The sequence below is a fragment of the Mirounga angustirostris genome, unplaced genomic scaffold (genome assembly GCF_029215605.1).
Source record: "Mirounga angustirostris isolate CCGP_5_RB_7025 unplaced genomic scaffold, mMirAng1.0.hap1 SCAF_10, whole genome shotgun sequence".
Taxonomy (NCBI): Eukaryota; Metazoa; Chordata; class Mammalia; order Carnivora; family Phocidae; genus Mirounga; species Mirounga angustirostris.
Window position 1 is genome coordinate 95,913,306 of NW_026991718.1, and position 14,083 is coordinate 95,927,388.

At 48.1% G+C, this 14,083-nt stretch overlaps 1 protein-coding gene across 1 annotated transcript in view; it reads left to right on the forward strand.

Moving 5' to 3' along the window:
* BFSP1 (beaded filament structural protein 1) overlaps positions 1-14,083 on the forward strand; it is a 38,443-nt gene that overhangs the window by 20,463 nt on the left and 3,897 nt on the right. Inside the window, exons 5-6 of the mRNA XM_045883813.3 lie at positions 2,055-2,162; positions 12,275-12,495. Coding sequence (XP_045739769.1) covers positions 2,055-2,162; positions 12,275-12,495 — 329 coding nt within the window. The remainder of the gene's footprint in view (positions 1-2,054; positions 2,163-12,274; positions 12,496-14,083) is intronic.

Here is a 14,083-nt window from a genome sequence, read left to right on the forward strand (position 1 = left end):
ACCCCGTGGAGACTTGCAGGGTGTCTCAGTGGAGGAGGGACGTGTGAGAGGATTGAGGCCTGTGTTAGGTGATCTGGGGGTGGGATCAGTTAAGCAGGGCCCTGCTCTGGGTTGGGTGCCCTCAGGAGAGGGCTGGTGCTATGACTGAGCATCCCTGTAATTTGTACCTGGAAGGCGGTACTTGGTGATCAAGCAGCATCGCTTGTGTTAGTGGGGGAGGGGAGGTTTGGTGATTTTTGTGCGTGCTCAAACACAGGGTGGTCTTGTTTCTGTCTCATTCCCCCATGGTCCCGGAGTGACATGTTTGGATCTGGGCGGGGAGCTCATTTGCAAGTTTATAAGAGGGAGCATCACGGCCCGGTGATGAGTGCCAGCTACCAGCTGACAGCAGCTGGGCTGTCTTTCTTGTATCCGAGGATCTCCTGTGCCCCCTTGGGTGTGCGTGAGGAGGTGTGTAAGATGAATAGGAGCTGGGCAGTGAGGAGAGACAGGGCCAGGCAAGCAGGCAGGGCTCTGGCAGATGCAGTGTCTGGGCATCGTGTCTGCTTCTCTCCCGAGGCCGCAGGCCTAGAACTGGCGAAGTGTGGCGTATATGCACATCTTCCACGTGCTGGCACTGGGGGACGTGAGTCCCCTTCTGCCCTCAGCCACCCCCTTGTCCGCATCTTTGAGGCAGGGAGGTGGGGACCGAGACACAGAGAAACAAAGAAGACGGAGACAGAGAGGGAAGCAGAGCCTGAGACGCAGGGAGAGACACAGAGCCAGGCGGAGAGAAAGCATGCCCCCCGTGCACTGAGAAACACGGGGAAAACGGGCTCCGGAGTAAGCGCGCAGAGCCGAGGAGGGCCTTCTGCAGTTACGCCTCCGATTCCGCGCCCCGCCCCCGCCCCGGGATAGGGCCGCGGCCCCGGGCCCACACGGGCTCCCTCTGTGCACGTCTGTCTGTCTGTCTGTCTGTCCTGCTCTAGCTGTCTCCGTGCCCCTCTTGTGGCTCCAGCCCCTTTGCACAGTGAGGGCAAGCTGGGGGCTGCCTCACCTGTGCGGCTTTGGGCAGGGGGCACGGGGCTCGTGCTCGGTGTTCGAGGTTTGCCTGGCGGGGAGGCAGCGCGCTCCGTGTCAAGGCATTGCTCTTGAGCAGAGGCCGGCTCTCGCCAAGGGATTTGGATGTTCTTGGACAGACAGTGGAGGGACCGGTTGGAAAAGGGCGCCGGCTCAGCCTATGTGGAGCGGTTGAGGACGGATCTTCTCCCATGTCCCTCCGCCGAGTGGGGAGAGAGCGGGGCAGCTCCCTTGGGGCCCCTACTGCCCTGTGGTCCCTGGAGCCCGACAGCCTGGTGTGGCCGTGACATCTCGGCACCGTCGACAGCCCGGGGCACAGACTGACCGTGCCACCTGCAGGGACAGACGACAGAGCCCAGCGAGAGTCGGCATTCCCAGCTTTCCTTTTTATAGAAGGAGACAGTGCCTTGTCCAGAGTCTCTTAGCCAGTTTATGGCACAGCCAGGTCTAAAATGTGGGTCTCCAGCGATTTACGCTCCTAGCGTTTATGGTTCAGACTCTGAAGACCGTGAACAGGCAGAACTTAAGGGTGGCTGCCATGGGCCTGGCTTAGTCAGCTCGGGCCCGGTGACAGCACAGCCAGGGACGAGCAAACAGCAGACATTTGTTTCTTACAGCCCTGGAGGCTGCAAGTCCAAGATCAGGCTGCTGGCAGATTCGGCTCTTGATGAGGGCCTCCTTCCTGGTTTGTAGACAGCCACCTTCTTGGTGGGTCCTCACATGGCCTTTCCTTGGTGCATCTTGGGGAGAGAGAGAGAGCACTCAGGTGTCTCCTCCTCTTCCTATAAGGACACTAACCCCACCACGAGTGCCCCATCCTCATGACCTCATGTAGATCTCATCACCTCCCGAAGGCCCCATATTGGGGGCAGGGCTTCAGCATATGAGTTTGGGCAAGGGGACATGAACCTGAAGAACCTTCTTTGCCCCCTTTCCCTGTGGATTTCCTCACACATCAAGTGCATGTGCATGCTGAGTCTGGCCTTTTTGTGCAGGAGAAGCTCCTGACAGAACGGGAGGCCGCCGCCCTGCAGAGTCAGCTGGAGGAGGGCCGGGAGGTGGTGTCCCTCCTGCAGGCCCAGAGGACGGAGCTACAGGCCCAGGTATGGCTCCACCCCCTCTTGTCCGCTGCTCACCGTTGGGCATTCACACCACACATGTGAATCAGGTTTTACAGCACACTGTATTCAGGTGTCCTGAGCGTGCAGAAAAGTGTACAAGTATCCAGCTGGGTGGGGGGTGGGGAATTCTCACAAACTCAACACACCTGTGTGTCCAGTGCTCAGAGCCAGAAACCGGCTTTTCTGAGTAGTGTGACCAGCTGTCCTGCTTTGACCAAGGGTTTCCCAGGATGGAGGACTTCCATGCCCAAACTGGCAAAGTCCTGGCCAAGCAGGGATAATGGGTCATGCTAATTCCAGGAGCCTCAGAGGTTCCCCTCGTGCCACTCCTCCCCACCAAGCCTTCTGCAGGTCGATTTGTTTTGCCCAGTTTAATCTTGTTGTTAAAAATAAGAAGAGATGGATACTTACTGGAATTTTTATCCTCCAGTTGGTCAAATCTATGCTTCCTCTTTCTCATTTCATGACCTAACATCTCTCCTTTGGCAGATTTTTTTTTAAGATTTAAAAAATGTATTTATTTTTGAGAGAGAGAGAAAGCAAGCATGTGTGGGGGGAGGGGCAGAGGGAGAGAGAGAAGCAGACTCCCCACTGAGCAAGGGATCATGACCTGAGTCAAAGGCAGACGCTTAAACTACTGAGCCACCCAGGCACCCTCTCCTTTGGAATTTGATTACAGGCTTGTGTTGGTGTTTGCTTCTGCTCAGAATTTGTTAGCATAAAGCTCCCATTTCTACCCCCTCCTTTTTTTTTTTTTTTTTGGTGAGGCTTAATTTGAAAACTAAAGTCACCAGAAGAACTCACTCCTCTTTCTGTGGCCTTCCTTCTTGGTTAACGAGCTTCATAGCTCATCCCCCTGATTCCTTCCAGTTTTCTCTCTCTCATTACTGTACCATTCTGATGGGGCACATTGGGTTAAAATACTAAATTTTCCTATACTCTGCACCTGCACTTTCTAAATCTAAAAATAAATTGACATTTGGTTTGACAAGTACACATAGGGTACAAGAGAACAAAAAGTTTGAAAAATTGGACTATTTAGGAAACCTGGAACATTAAATGTTACTCTGTCTCTATCCCTTCAATGCCTACAAAATCAGAAGTTAAAGCCACAATGGATCTGGTGCTTTTGTAGCTATTCAGTGCCCTCCAGATCTGCCCAGGATCTCTTTTGGGACCGTGGAGTTCCAGAGTCTTCATTTCTGTCCCATTGCCCACTGCACAAACCTGTCACTCTGCAGCAACTCTCAGGGGCCACTGAAAGCAAACTGGGGTCTGGTGATTATCTCCCGAGGTAAAGATCACACCTCGAGAAATTGAGCACTGCCTTTAAGCTCATCCTTCTCATGACAAACCATGGCTCAGGGACCAGACACACCATTTTGGTGACTTGGTAGTTAGTGGTTTCCTCTGAGGCCCTGGAAGAATGGAGCGAGCATGAGTATGTGGTGTGTGTGTGTGTTTGCATCCGTGTGTATGTATATATGTTTATGTGTGTGTAGGTATGCATGTGTATGTGTGCATGTTATATACATATATGTATAGGTGTGTATGTATATATTTGTATGTGTATATAAATTTGTGTATCTGTGTGTATGTGTATATGTGTGCATGTTTGTGTGTATGTGTGTGTGTATTTGTGTGAATGAGAAATTGGAGAAGTGGACACAAGCCCACTGGTCCTTGAGACCAGTGTTTTCCAAACCACTGTTTACCATTCATCATTGGGTGGTAAAATGAATTCAGCAGAATTGACTGGCATTAAAAAAAGAAGAAATTGACAACACTAGACTAAGCTAGAATAAGAAATAACCGAGCGCATGGCTAGTAATGGTGGGATTTGTTTTGTGAAAACTGTGTTTTAAATATATATGTTTGCATATTTAAATATATATATTTGTTCAGATGCGCGCGCACACACACACACACACATTTGTGTGATGTCTGTGGTTTGTGACGTAAAATGTGGCTCTTCCTGTGGCCGTGGCAGCAAAGTTGAAAACCCTGCCCTAGATACTGAGAAAATGAAAGAGCCCAGTCTGACGTGGTAAGTTCCAATTCTAGGGCATAAATGTTTCTGTCTCTATGTACATATATGTATTTGTTGAATGTAGAAGTAAGACCTTTCATCACGGATTAACCTAGTTTCGGAGACTATGAAATCAGTCTGTCTGCTTGGCTGCCTGTCCCCACCCATAGCTGCTGCAGAAAGACTTACTGGTCTTACTCTGATGTTGTTGTCTCTCTAAATTGGGGGGTCTTCTCTTTTTCTGTGCCATGACCCACCACCCCCCAGCCACCTGGTGAAGCCCATGGACCACTTCTCAGAACAATGTTAAGGGCATAGAATAAAAATAAAGTATGTATAATTAAAAGGAAACCAATTCTATTGAGACAGTTATCAGAATATTACCAGTCATTTTCTATATCATAATCGATGCGCTTATATTAAATAAATCTAGCGGTGGAGCTAATGAAACACAAGTTGTATTAGTTTTCTCTCGCTGCTCTAGTGAATTTCGATACATGCAAGGGCTTGAAACAACAGTCCTTTATCCCACACTTCCAGGGTTAGAAGTCTGGGCAGGCTTGGTTGGTTTTTCTGCTCTGGGTCTCACAAGGCTGATATAAAGGTGTTGGCCGACCTTCTTATCTGGAGGCTCTTGGTGGAAGATCTTCCAGTCTCATTCATGTTGTTGGCAAGAGTCAACTCCGTGTGCAGGTAGGATGGAGGACCCCAGTTCTTTGCTGTCTGTCGGCCAGGAGTTGTTCTTAAAGGCCGCCCACATCTCTTGGCACACGGCCCCCTCCATCCTCAAATCCAGCAACAGTGCATAGAATTTTTCTCATGCATCTAATCTCTCTGACTTCTGCTTTTAAGGGCTCATATGATCAGGAATAATCTATGATAATCTCCCTATTTTTGAAGGTCAGCTGATTAAGAACCTTAATCACATCTGCAGAGTCCCTTTTGCTGTGTAACATAACATTCATGGGCATAAAGCTAAGGGGCAATGGTCATGGGTACCAGAAGTCTGCCTAATTAGCTCTTATTAAAACACAGATATGGCTGGGCCCACCCAAGAGGTTCTGACTCAGTAGTTCTGGGGTGTGGCCCAAGAATGTGCATTTCTGAGTTTCCAGGTGATGATGCTTCTGATCCAGGAACTTTGAGAACACTGGTATAAGGGTGGGCCCCAGGTTGGGTCAGAATGTTCTACATCCGGTCCACCTGAGTCCCTGGCTTGGGCCTTCCTTCCATAGCCTATTCAGGAGATGCTCATGGCTGGCTTTTTTGCTGATTTTGAAAGGTTTTAGAGGCTTCCCAATGGAGTAGCCGAGCTGAGGGTCTCCAAGGTAGATTTGGTGGCTTAGCCCCTCAGTAGGGCCAATGCTATGACTGGGGACAAGTGAGGAGGGTGGGAGAGGGAGAACTCCTTGCAGCCTGAGGGCTCCAACCTGGCAGAACCACTGCATCTGGTTCTGCCTCTGGTTAGAGCATCTGATGCTTCCAGAATCCTCCATAGCATGGTCCTCAGGGTGAGGTCCCTAAACCAGCAGCATCAGCATCACCTGGGAACTTGTCAGACATGCACATTCACAAGCTCATCCCAGACCTATTGAGTCAGGAACTTTGGGATGGGGCCCAGCAATCTCTGTTTTAACAAGCCCTCTGGGTGGTTGTGCAGACTCAAGTTTGAGAACCCTAGTCCACAGGATAGAAGGAATAGCATCCTCCATTAGAGCTGACAGCCCCTTCTTTGAAGCCCAACACAGCCCATGCATGAGACCACTGGGATGGCACTTCCTAGAGGTGGAAGAAAAGGGACAGGCACTTCTGGCTCCCTAATCACATTGACTGAGAGTTTCTGTGACAGAAAAGTGAAAAAGGTCCTGTATTACTTGGAAGGAGTAAACCTCCCTGGTTATCACTTCTCATTAAAGTTGCCTCGCGCCATCTAGTGGTAGATTTTGGTAAGAGCATGTAATCAGTGAAGAATACTTGATTTCTTCCATTTCCTTTTTAAAAATTTTTTTCCCTCTTTTAAAATTGAAGTATAATTAATATACAGCAGATGTTAACTTCACGAGTATAGTGTAATGATGCAACAATTCTATGCATCGGTGCCCATCAAGACAAGTGTACTCTTAATCCCCCTTATCTGTTTTACCCATTACCCACCCCCACCCCCCGCCCCTCTGATAACTATCAGTTTGTTGTCTATAGTTAAGAGTCTGTTTTCTTTGTTTGTCTGGTTTTTTTCCTTTGTTTGTTCATTTCTTTTGTTTCTTAAATTCCATGAGGGAAATCTTATGGTATTTGTTTTTCTCTGACTGACTTATTTCACTTAATATTATACCCTCTAGCTCCATCCTTTTTGTTGCAAATGGCAAGATTTCATTCTTTTTTTATGACAGTAATATTCCATTCATTTTTATCCATTCACCTACCGAATAGTTGCAAATGATGTGTCTGATGATGGGTTAATATCCAAAATAGATAAAGAACTGACACAACTCAACACCAAAAAACAACTAATCCAATTAAAAATGGGCAGAGGACCTGAATAAAGATTTTTCCAAAGAAGACATACAGGAGACCGACAGATGAAAAGTGTTTGAACACTGGTGAAGGTCTACTCTTTGTAGACCAAACAGATGATGTTGAGCACAACATCACTGATCAGCAGGGAGATGTAAATCAAAACCACAGTGAGATGTCACCTCACACCTGTCAGAATGGCTAAAATCAAAAACACAAGAAACAACATGTGTTGGCGAGGATGTGGAGAAAAAGGAACCCGTTTCCTTTTTACAAACGACCTTGGACCCAAAGGCATCCGGGGGCCTAAGGCATCCGGGGGCCTAAGAGGACTGAAGCAGGAGGTCACCGCTCTGGATGGGGGCTCACTGCTAGGCACTGTCCTGGGTCCCTGTTGACCCCTGCTGTGCAAAAGCAGGCCCCACAGCTGTGCTCGAATACTGACTCCTTCATTTAGCCTTGATCGCCAAGCTCCAGATGAGGTTCAGGGAGTACTGAGCAGCGCATGGTGTGGCTCCCACCTGCAGCTGATCTCAGAAGGGTGTCAACGGTCCAAGGAGAAACACAGCAGTCACCCTTGCTCAGGATGAAGGTCAAGTTGTGGCACGGCCCACCCCTTCTACCCACCTCTCTCTCCAGTTTCTGTGAGGCTGCTCCCCTCCAAGAAACCCAGAGATGTGAATGGGCTACTCTCACTTCTCTTCCTCTCTTGACCCTCCTGTGATTTCTGGCACCTGCCCCTTGGCTCATCACTTCTCCTCTTTCCAGAAGAACCTTCTCTTCTTTGGTACCTAGGACTGGCCTTCTCTGACATCCTCCAGTATCCGAGGGTCTCCATGTGCTTCGTGATGCCTTGGGCATGTCTCTATGAGCGAGCCACCTCCCACCCTGGCCTCTGGGCTCCTCGGAGGAGGGGCCACATCTCATTCTCAGGTAGTGAAGCTGGTGCCAGGTTTGCTCATGCAGAGACATCTCTTTGGCCCCCTTTAAGCTGATGAAAGTGGGGCTCTTAATATTTTTCTTGAACATTTCTCCTTTTGATGAATAGTTTATTTTATTTTTTAAAAAAGATTTTATTTATTTATTTATTAGAGAGAGAGAGAGAGAAACAGCACGAGAGGGGAGAGGGTTAGAGGGAGAAGCAGGCTCTCCGCAGAGCAAGGAGCCTGATGCGGAACTTGAACCCAGGACCCTGGGATCATGACCTGAGTTGAAGGCAGATGCTTAACCGACTGAGCCACCCAGGTGCTCCCTGATGAATAGTTTAAATTATTGAGCTGCAAAAACCACATTGACATAGATGTAAATCCAGTTTTATAAACTCATTCAGCACTTCGCTGGACACTGTGGATTCTTGGTGGACGCAAGCAGAATCAGGCAGAGCACCAGTGCCCGTCAGAGATTGGAAGACACCTTACATCCCCAGAGCCTCCTCCCAGGACAGGCATTCCTCCCGCAGATTCCATCAGAGGACAGCCACCAACCAACCACCCAGCTACTCCCACCAGCACACCACCGACCCATGAGATACAAAAAAAAAAAATCATACTTGCCCTGGAAGGTTGGAAGTTTCTAGTTTCTAATGTCCTAGTTTGTGACAATGCGTTGCTATCCTACTTACCGTTTAAAAATTTGCCAAGTGTTTGTGCTCAGGGAGGGAGAAGTCTGTGTGGGGGTCACCCTGTGTCCCCTAGGTCTTCAGTGAGAACATGCTGGTGATGCTTGCCTGTTGATATGTGGGAATTGGGGGTTTTCCAAGGGCCCGGGGAGAGAGAGAGAGAGAGAGAGTGTGTGTGTGTGCGCGCGTGTGTGTGTTTGTGTGTGTGTGTGTGTGTCCTGCTCTCCTGCAGTTGGGAAGAGGCTGACGCAGGAGGGCCCATGGTTTCAGGAAGGGTCTCAGACCCTGCATGGGTGGCTCTGAATCCTGTATTGATTGGCAGGTCACTTTGCCCACGTGTCTGTTTCCTCATCTGTAAAGCGGAGTCATAATAGCCCCACCCCCATGAGGTGGTCCTGAGGCTGAGGAGTTGCTGCATGTGAGAACTTGCCCACACAAACCATTATTCCCGCCCTGGGCTAGGGAACCCAGACCCAAAGGGGGCAATAGGCTCACTTTACACATAATCTTTGCTTTCACTCTATTTTGGAACACTTAAAACATACGTAAAAATGAGAAAACAGTCTCATGAGCCCCCAGATCCCCATCCCCCAACACATGGTCCCTCTTATACCTCCTACACCCCCACACACCCCCATGTAATTCTGAAGGGATCCCTGACACCAAATCATCTGATCCAGCCGTATTTGAACAGATCTCTCGAAAAGATGAGGGCTCCTTTTATAGAACGTAGGTCCATGAACCCACCTTTAATAATTAACAGTACTTCTTTAGTATCACCAAATGTCCAGTCGGGGATCAGATCTCTGATTGTCTCATCATTAACTGAGGTGCTGTCTGCATACAGCCAATGTCCCCCTTTTCGGTACATGTTATATCTGCATGGCAAGTGCATGCAGCACTGCACCCACACCCACAATCAAGATACAGGATAGTGCCGTCACCCTGAAATTCCCCAGAGAGCTGTGCATCATGGGCAGCCCCTGCCCCACCTCACTCCCAACCCCTGGCAGCCACTGGCTTTGTCTTTTCCAGATTGTCATATAAATGGAATCAGCCAATGGGGAGTCTTTCCCACAATTTCATTCTTTAGCGTTTACTTGGATTGCGATCCAAATAAGGTCCACACGTTATAATTGGTTTCTGCGTCTTTTAAGTCTCTTTTATCCTATAGGTTCCTTGTTATCTCTTTCTTCCCCCTCGATATTTGTTTGTGGAATAGGCGTACTTTTAAAGTCTGGGTGCTGTGGGCACGGACTCTTTCCTGTATCCAGGGGAGGAAGGTAAGCTTTGATCAGAGGCACCCTCCCTGCTGCCCAGTGCGGCCGGCATCCCCCAGGCTTGTTCTCAGGACTGCTTCATAGAAAAGGAATGTCTGTCTGACTTCAGGATTCTTCCATTCCTGGGTGGCTTCTTGTCTCTGAGATTTGAGCCTCAGAAGGGTCTTTTAGAGTCCTTATTTCTTGGAAGCCTTTCCTAGAATGTGTGAGTACTGGTATAGGTCAGAACATGCGGCTGCACCAGGAATTAGTGGGAGGCCTTGGTATTTGACATGACAGGTAACTGTTTGAATTTAAAACAATCATTTTTTCAGGAGGGACAGACACCCAGTCAAACAAGCTTAAACAGGAAAGAGTACACTTTAATTCTATTTTGAGCTAATTTTAGACTTCTCAAAAGTGCAAAAAATAGCACATGGGTTTCTTGCATACTCTTCACCCAGGTTCCCCAAATGTTAGCTCCTTAATTGATAACCACAGAGTAGTGATTGAAACCAGGAAACTAGCGATGATACCATCCTTGTAATAGACTTGACAACAATTTCACAAATTACCCACATCATCTTTTCCTGTGGATCCTACTTGCATTTAGGTGTTGTGTCTCCTTAGTCTACCCCAATGTGGGATAGTTCCTGCCTTTCTTTGCCTTTCCTGACCTTGATGGCCAGCCATCTTGGGAATGTCCCTCCCTTTGGGCTCCCAGATGTTTTTTTCAGGATTAGGCTGAGGCTGTGTGTTCCTGGCTGGAACGCACAGAAGTGAGTGTCCTTCTGGGTGCTTCTCATCAGGGGAGCATCATGGGGGCATGTCTTCCTGCCAGTGATGTAACTTGGATCACTTGGTTAAGGTGGTGTCTGCCGGGTTTCTCCACTGTAAAGATACTATCCACCCCCTCCATACCCCCCCCAAAGGAACAGGATATAAAAGGTAGTTTATGGAATTTGAGAGCAGGAACCAGGAACTTGGATCTGAGGCAGCTAACTGCTCACTCTCTGTCTCCCTTCTCTCCCACAAACTCTCTCATCTCTGTTTGTCTCTGCCCTTTGGCTTCATTTCTCTGCCTCTCTGAAGAGTTGCTTTTCGTAACTTCTCCATGCACATTATGAAAGATGGCGGCCCCGGGGTTCTGTGGACCTGCCACCAGCTCACCGCTGTTTCTGAGATCCTTTTACAAATTCCCCAGAGAGGAAGCATGTGATAGGCCAGTCTGTGTCTGGCCCTGGTTCTGTAGCTCTGGTCAGAAGAGTGAGATCACACCACCGTTGGGACCCCTCTATGAGACGGAACAGGGATCAGACGCGGGGGACGACATGGGCTGGCAAGCGACTTCCCAAAGTATGGAGTATATGTACCCCTTCCTTCCTTCCTTCCCTCCTTCCCATCTCCCTCCCCTCCCTCCTGCCCTCCTTCCTGCCTTCCTTTCTCCCCCCCCTCCTTCTTTTGTTCCTTCTCTTTTCCTTCCTTCCTTCCTTCTTGATACAATAGACACATTCCCAAAAACCATGGTAAGCTAAGTTTTCAAGTGTCATCACTTAGGAAACTTCACTGTTCCAAGGCCACATCTGTATGTAAAGTGAGGAATCAGGTGTCGTAGGAATTGCATCCTCTAGATTGTCCAGTATGCGCATTCAGCTGCATGCATGAAATGCCTTGTAGCAGACATACATGACGTTGAACTCAGATACCAGTGCAGCCCCCCTGACTCCTGGTGTGGTCCATAGACCAGTGCCCTTAGCATCGTGTGGGAAGTGGTTAGGATCGTAGAACCTGCTGAGTCTGTGTCTGCAGCTTAACAACATCCTCGGGTGGTTCGCATTGAATTTTGGGATGTGCTGTTGTAGGTAGAAGTGGTTTTTCGGTTTGTTTGTTTCATTTTGTTTTGAGGACTGATAATGCGTGGTGAATTCTTTCCTACTTCGGAAAATGAGATCACAAAAGCGTCATGACTACATAAATACTAAGCTTGTAAATAAGTACACATGTGGCTCTTTGTGCAGTGTTAGAGGCTCTTAAAGTGAATAGAAGTCCACCTTATATTCTGTCAAATTTCTATTGTTCTACCTTAATTTTGACTAGCCCTGCATTAGTATGTAAATAGTGTAACCCTGAGGTTGTTTTATGTGTACACAAGTGCACACGTACACTTTAGCTACACAAACATATCACTCTACTAATCAGAAATCAGCACAAAAGTATAGTGTCATAGTGATTAAATAAGAACAAGAAACATGCCCCCCCCCCACTTCATTACTTTAGCAAAAATAGCATCTTTTCTATTTAGTATGTGTGCTTCTATTTTTTGGCTGTCAGATTTATGCTAACTCAGAATATGAATAATATACTTTATTCAAATTATACATTTTATTCCAGGGACAGCAGTTAACTTTTTATTTTCGGGGCTTTCCATCCTCAGACTCTCTTTGGGGAAGGCTCTGTTAAGGGCAGATTTCAGAGGGGGCTGGGGCTAGCTAGTGTCCAGGTTCTTTTCTGGCTCCAGGATTCCAAAGTAATTCATTGCCAACAACAAAACTGGTGGAGAAACAAAGGAGCAAAGCAAACAAAACGGGGTACCTGAGCCCAGTTTCTCCTGGTCAAGCCTGTGTCTTAGGAAGAGGCAGGATGGCTTTCCTCACAGCTGTGTCTTTGCCCACAGACCTCGGCCCTGGAACAAGCTATTAAAGATGCCCATGAGTGTTACGATGACGAGATTCAGCTCTATAATGAACAGATTGAAACCCTGCGGAAGGAGATTGAGGAGGCCGAGAGGAGCCTGGAGAAGTCTTCCTATGACTGCCGGCAGCTGGTGGTCGCCCAGCAGACACTGAAGAACGAGCTGGAGCGGTACCATCGGATCCTTGAGAATGAAGGCAACAGGTGTGGTCACAGGCAGGCCCCCCCCCACCGAGACTGTGCCCCTCTTCCTGTCCTGGCCATTTGCTTCTTCCATGGGTCCTCGTGGAGTGCTTCCTGTGTGCCAGGCACAGTTCCAGGTGGTGGGGACGGGGCAGGGAGGCAACACAACTCCATGGCCTTGTGGAGCTGGAATCCTAGTTGGGGAGGCAGCTGATAGATGACTTTGGAACAGAGGCCAAGCACCATGGAGTAAATGGTGACAGGAGAGAGAGCATGGCCAGGGGGCAATGGTGGGAGTGTTTGAAATTTTAAGAAGGGTGGTCACAAAAGACCTCACGGAGAAGCTTGCTTTTGGCTCCACAAGCCTCTGGGGACATAAACGCGTTAGCCGGTAGGATGACCAGGAGTATTTAATGAGATGCTGCAGGTGAGGTGCCTGGCACAGTGCCTGGCACTCAACACCTGCTCAGAGGTGTTGGGTGTTGTTACTGCTGCTGGTATCATTGTTTTTATCACCTGGCTGGGTCAGTAGTATGGCTGTCGATTCACTGGGTGGTCTTGATCATAATGGAGCTGTGACTTGAGCTCCATTAACTTCAGGATAGCTGGGAAATTATCTCTTTCCCTATCCCCATCCCCTGTCCCTAGCCCCACCTCTAATCCCTATCCCCTACCCCCTATCCCATCCCTATCTCTATTCCCTGTTCCCTACCTCTGTCTCCTATCCCTATCCCATATTCCCGACCCCTATCTCAATCTCTCTCTCTGTCTGTATCATCTACACCTACAGTCTGCATCATCACTCTACATGATCTGTATGATCATGTAGACACCTACACTTACATCCATATCATCCACATGAACATGTCCATCTACACTTAAAGCTACATTATCTACATCATTTATATCATCTACGCCTACATCTACATCATCGACTTCTACACCATGTACACACACCTACACCCACGCCATCTACATCTTCATCTGCCTCTCCCTACCCCTATTCTTCATCTATACCTATGTCATCTAGATCTACCTCATCCTCAAGTGTGTGCACATTTACACCTGCACTGATGTCATCTGCTTGCACACCTGTGTCAGGTACATGTACATCTCTCTCTCTGTCTGCATCTATATTCTGTAGATCTGCGCCTACATCATCTATATCTGTGTCTGTGTCCATGTCCGTATCTGTAGATATCATTCAGAGAGCAGTTTGGGGACTCATAGAAATTACCTCATAGAAGGACTTTCACTGTCTATTAAGTTGTGATTCTTTGATTCAGTCTTGCCGACTTGGGGGATTTAGACTGAATTAAAAGAGAAGCACCCAGTATTACTCCACCAGGAGCAGTTCTTTCCTTCGCTCTGGATGCTGTATCTTGGTTGCAAGTGCTCAAAGGTTTAGCAGAGAAAGCAAGATTTTCTTTTTCTTTCTCTAGTTATGGTCAATGGATTGTTGCACAATCCTAAATTATATTATGTCACAGTGAATGCTTATTGCACACATGAAGATAAATCTTGAACGGGCACTTAAGTGACTGTGTGAACATTTTTGTTTTGGAGGCAAGGCTTCACAAAAAAGTCATCGGATAGCCCTTTTGTTAGT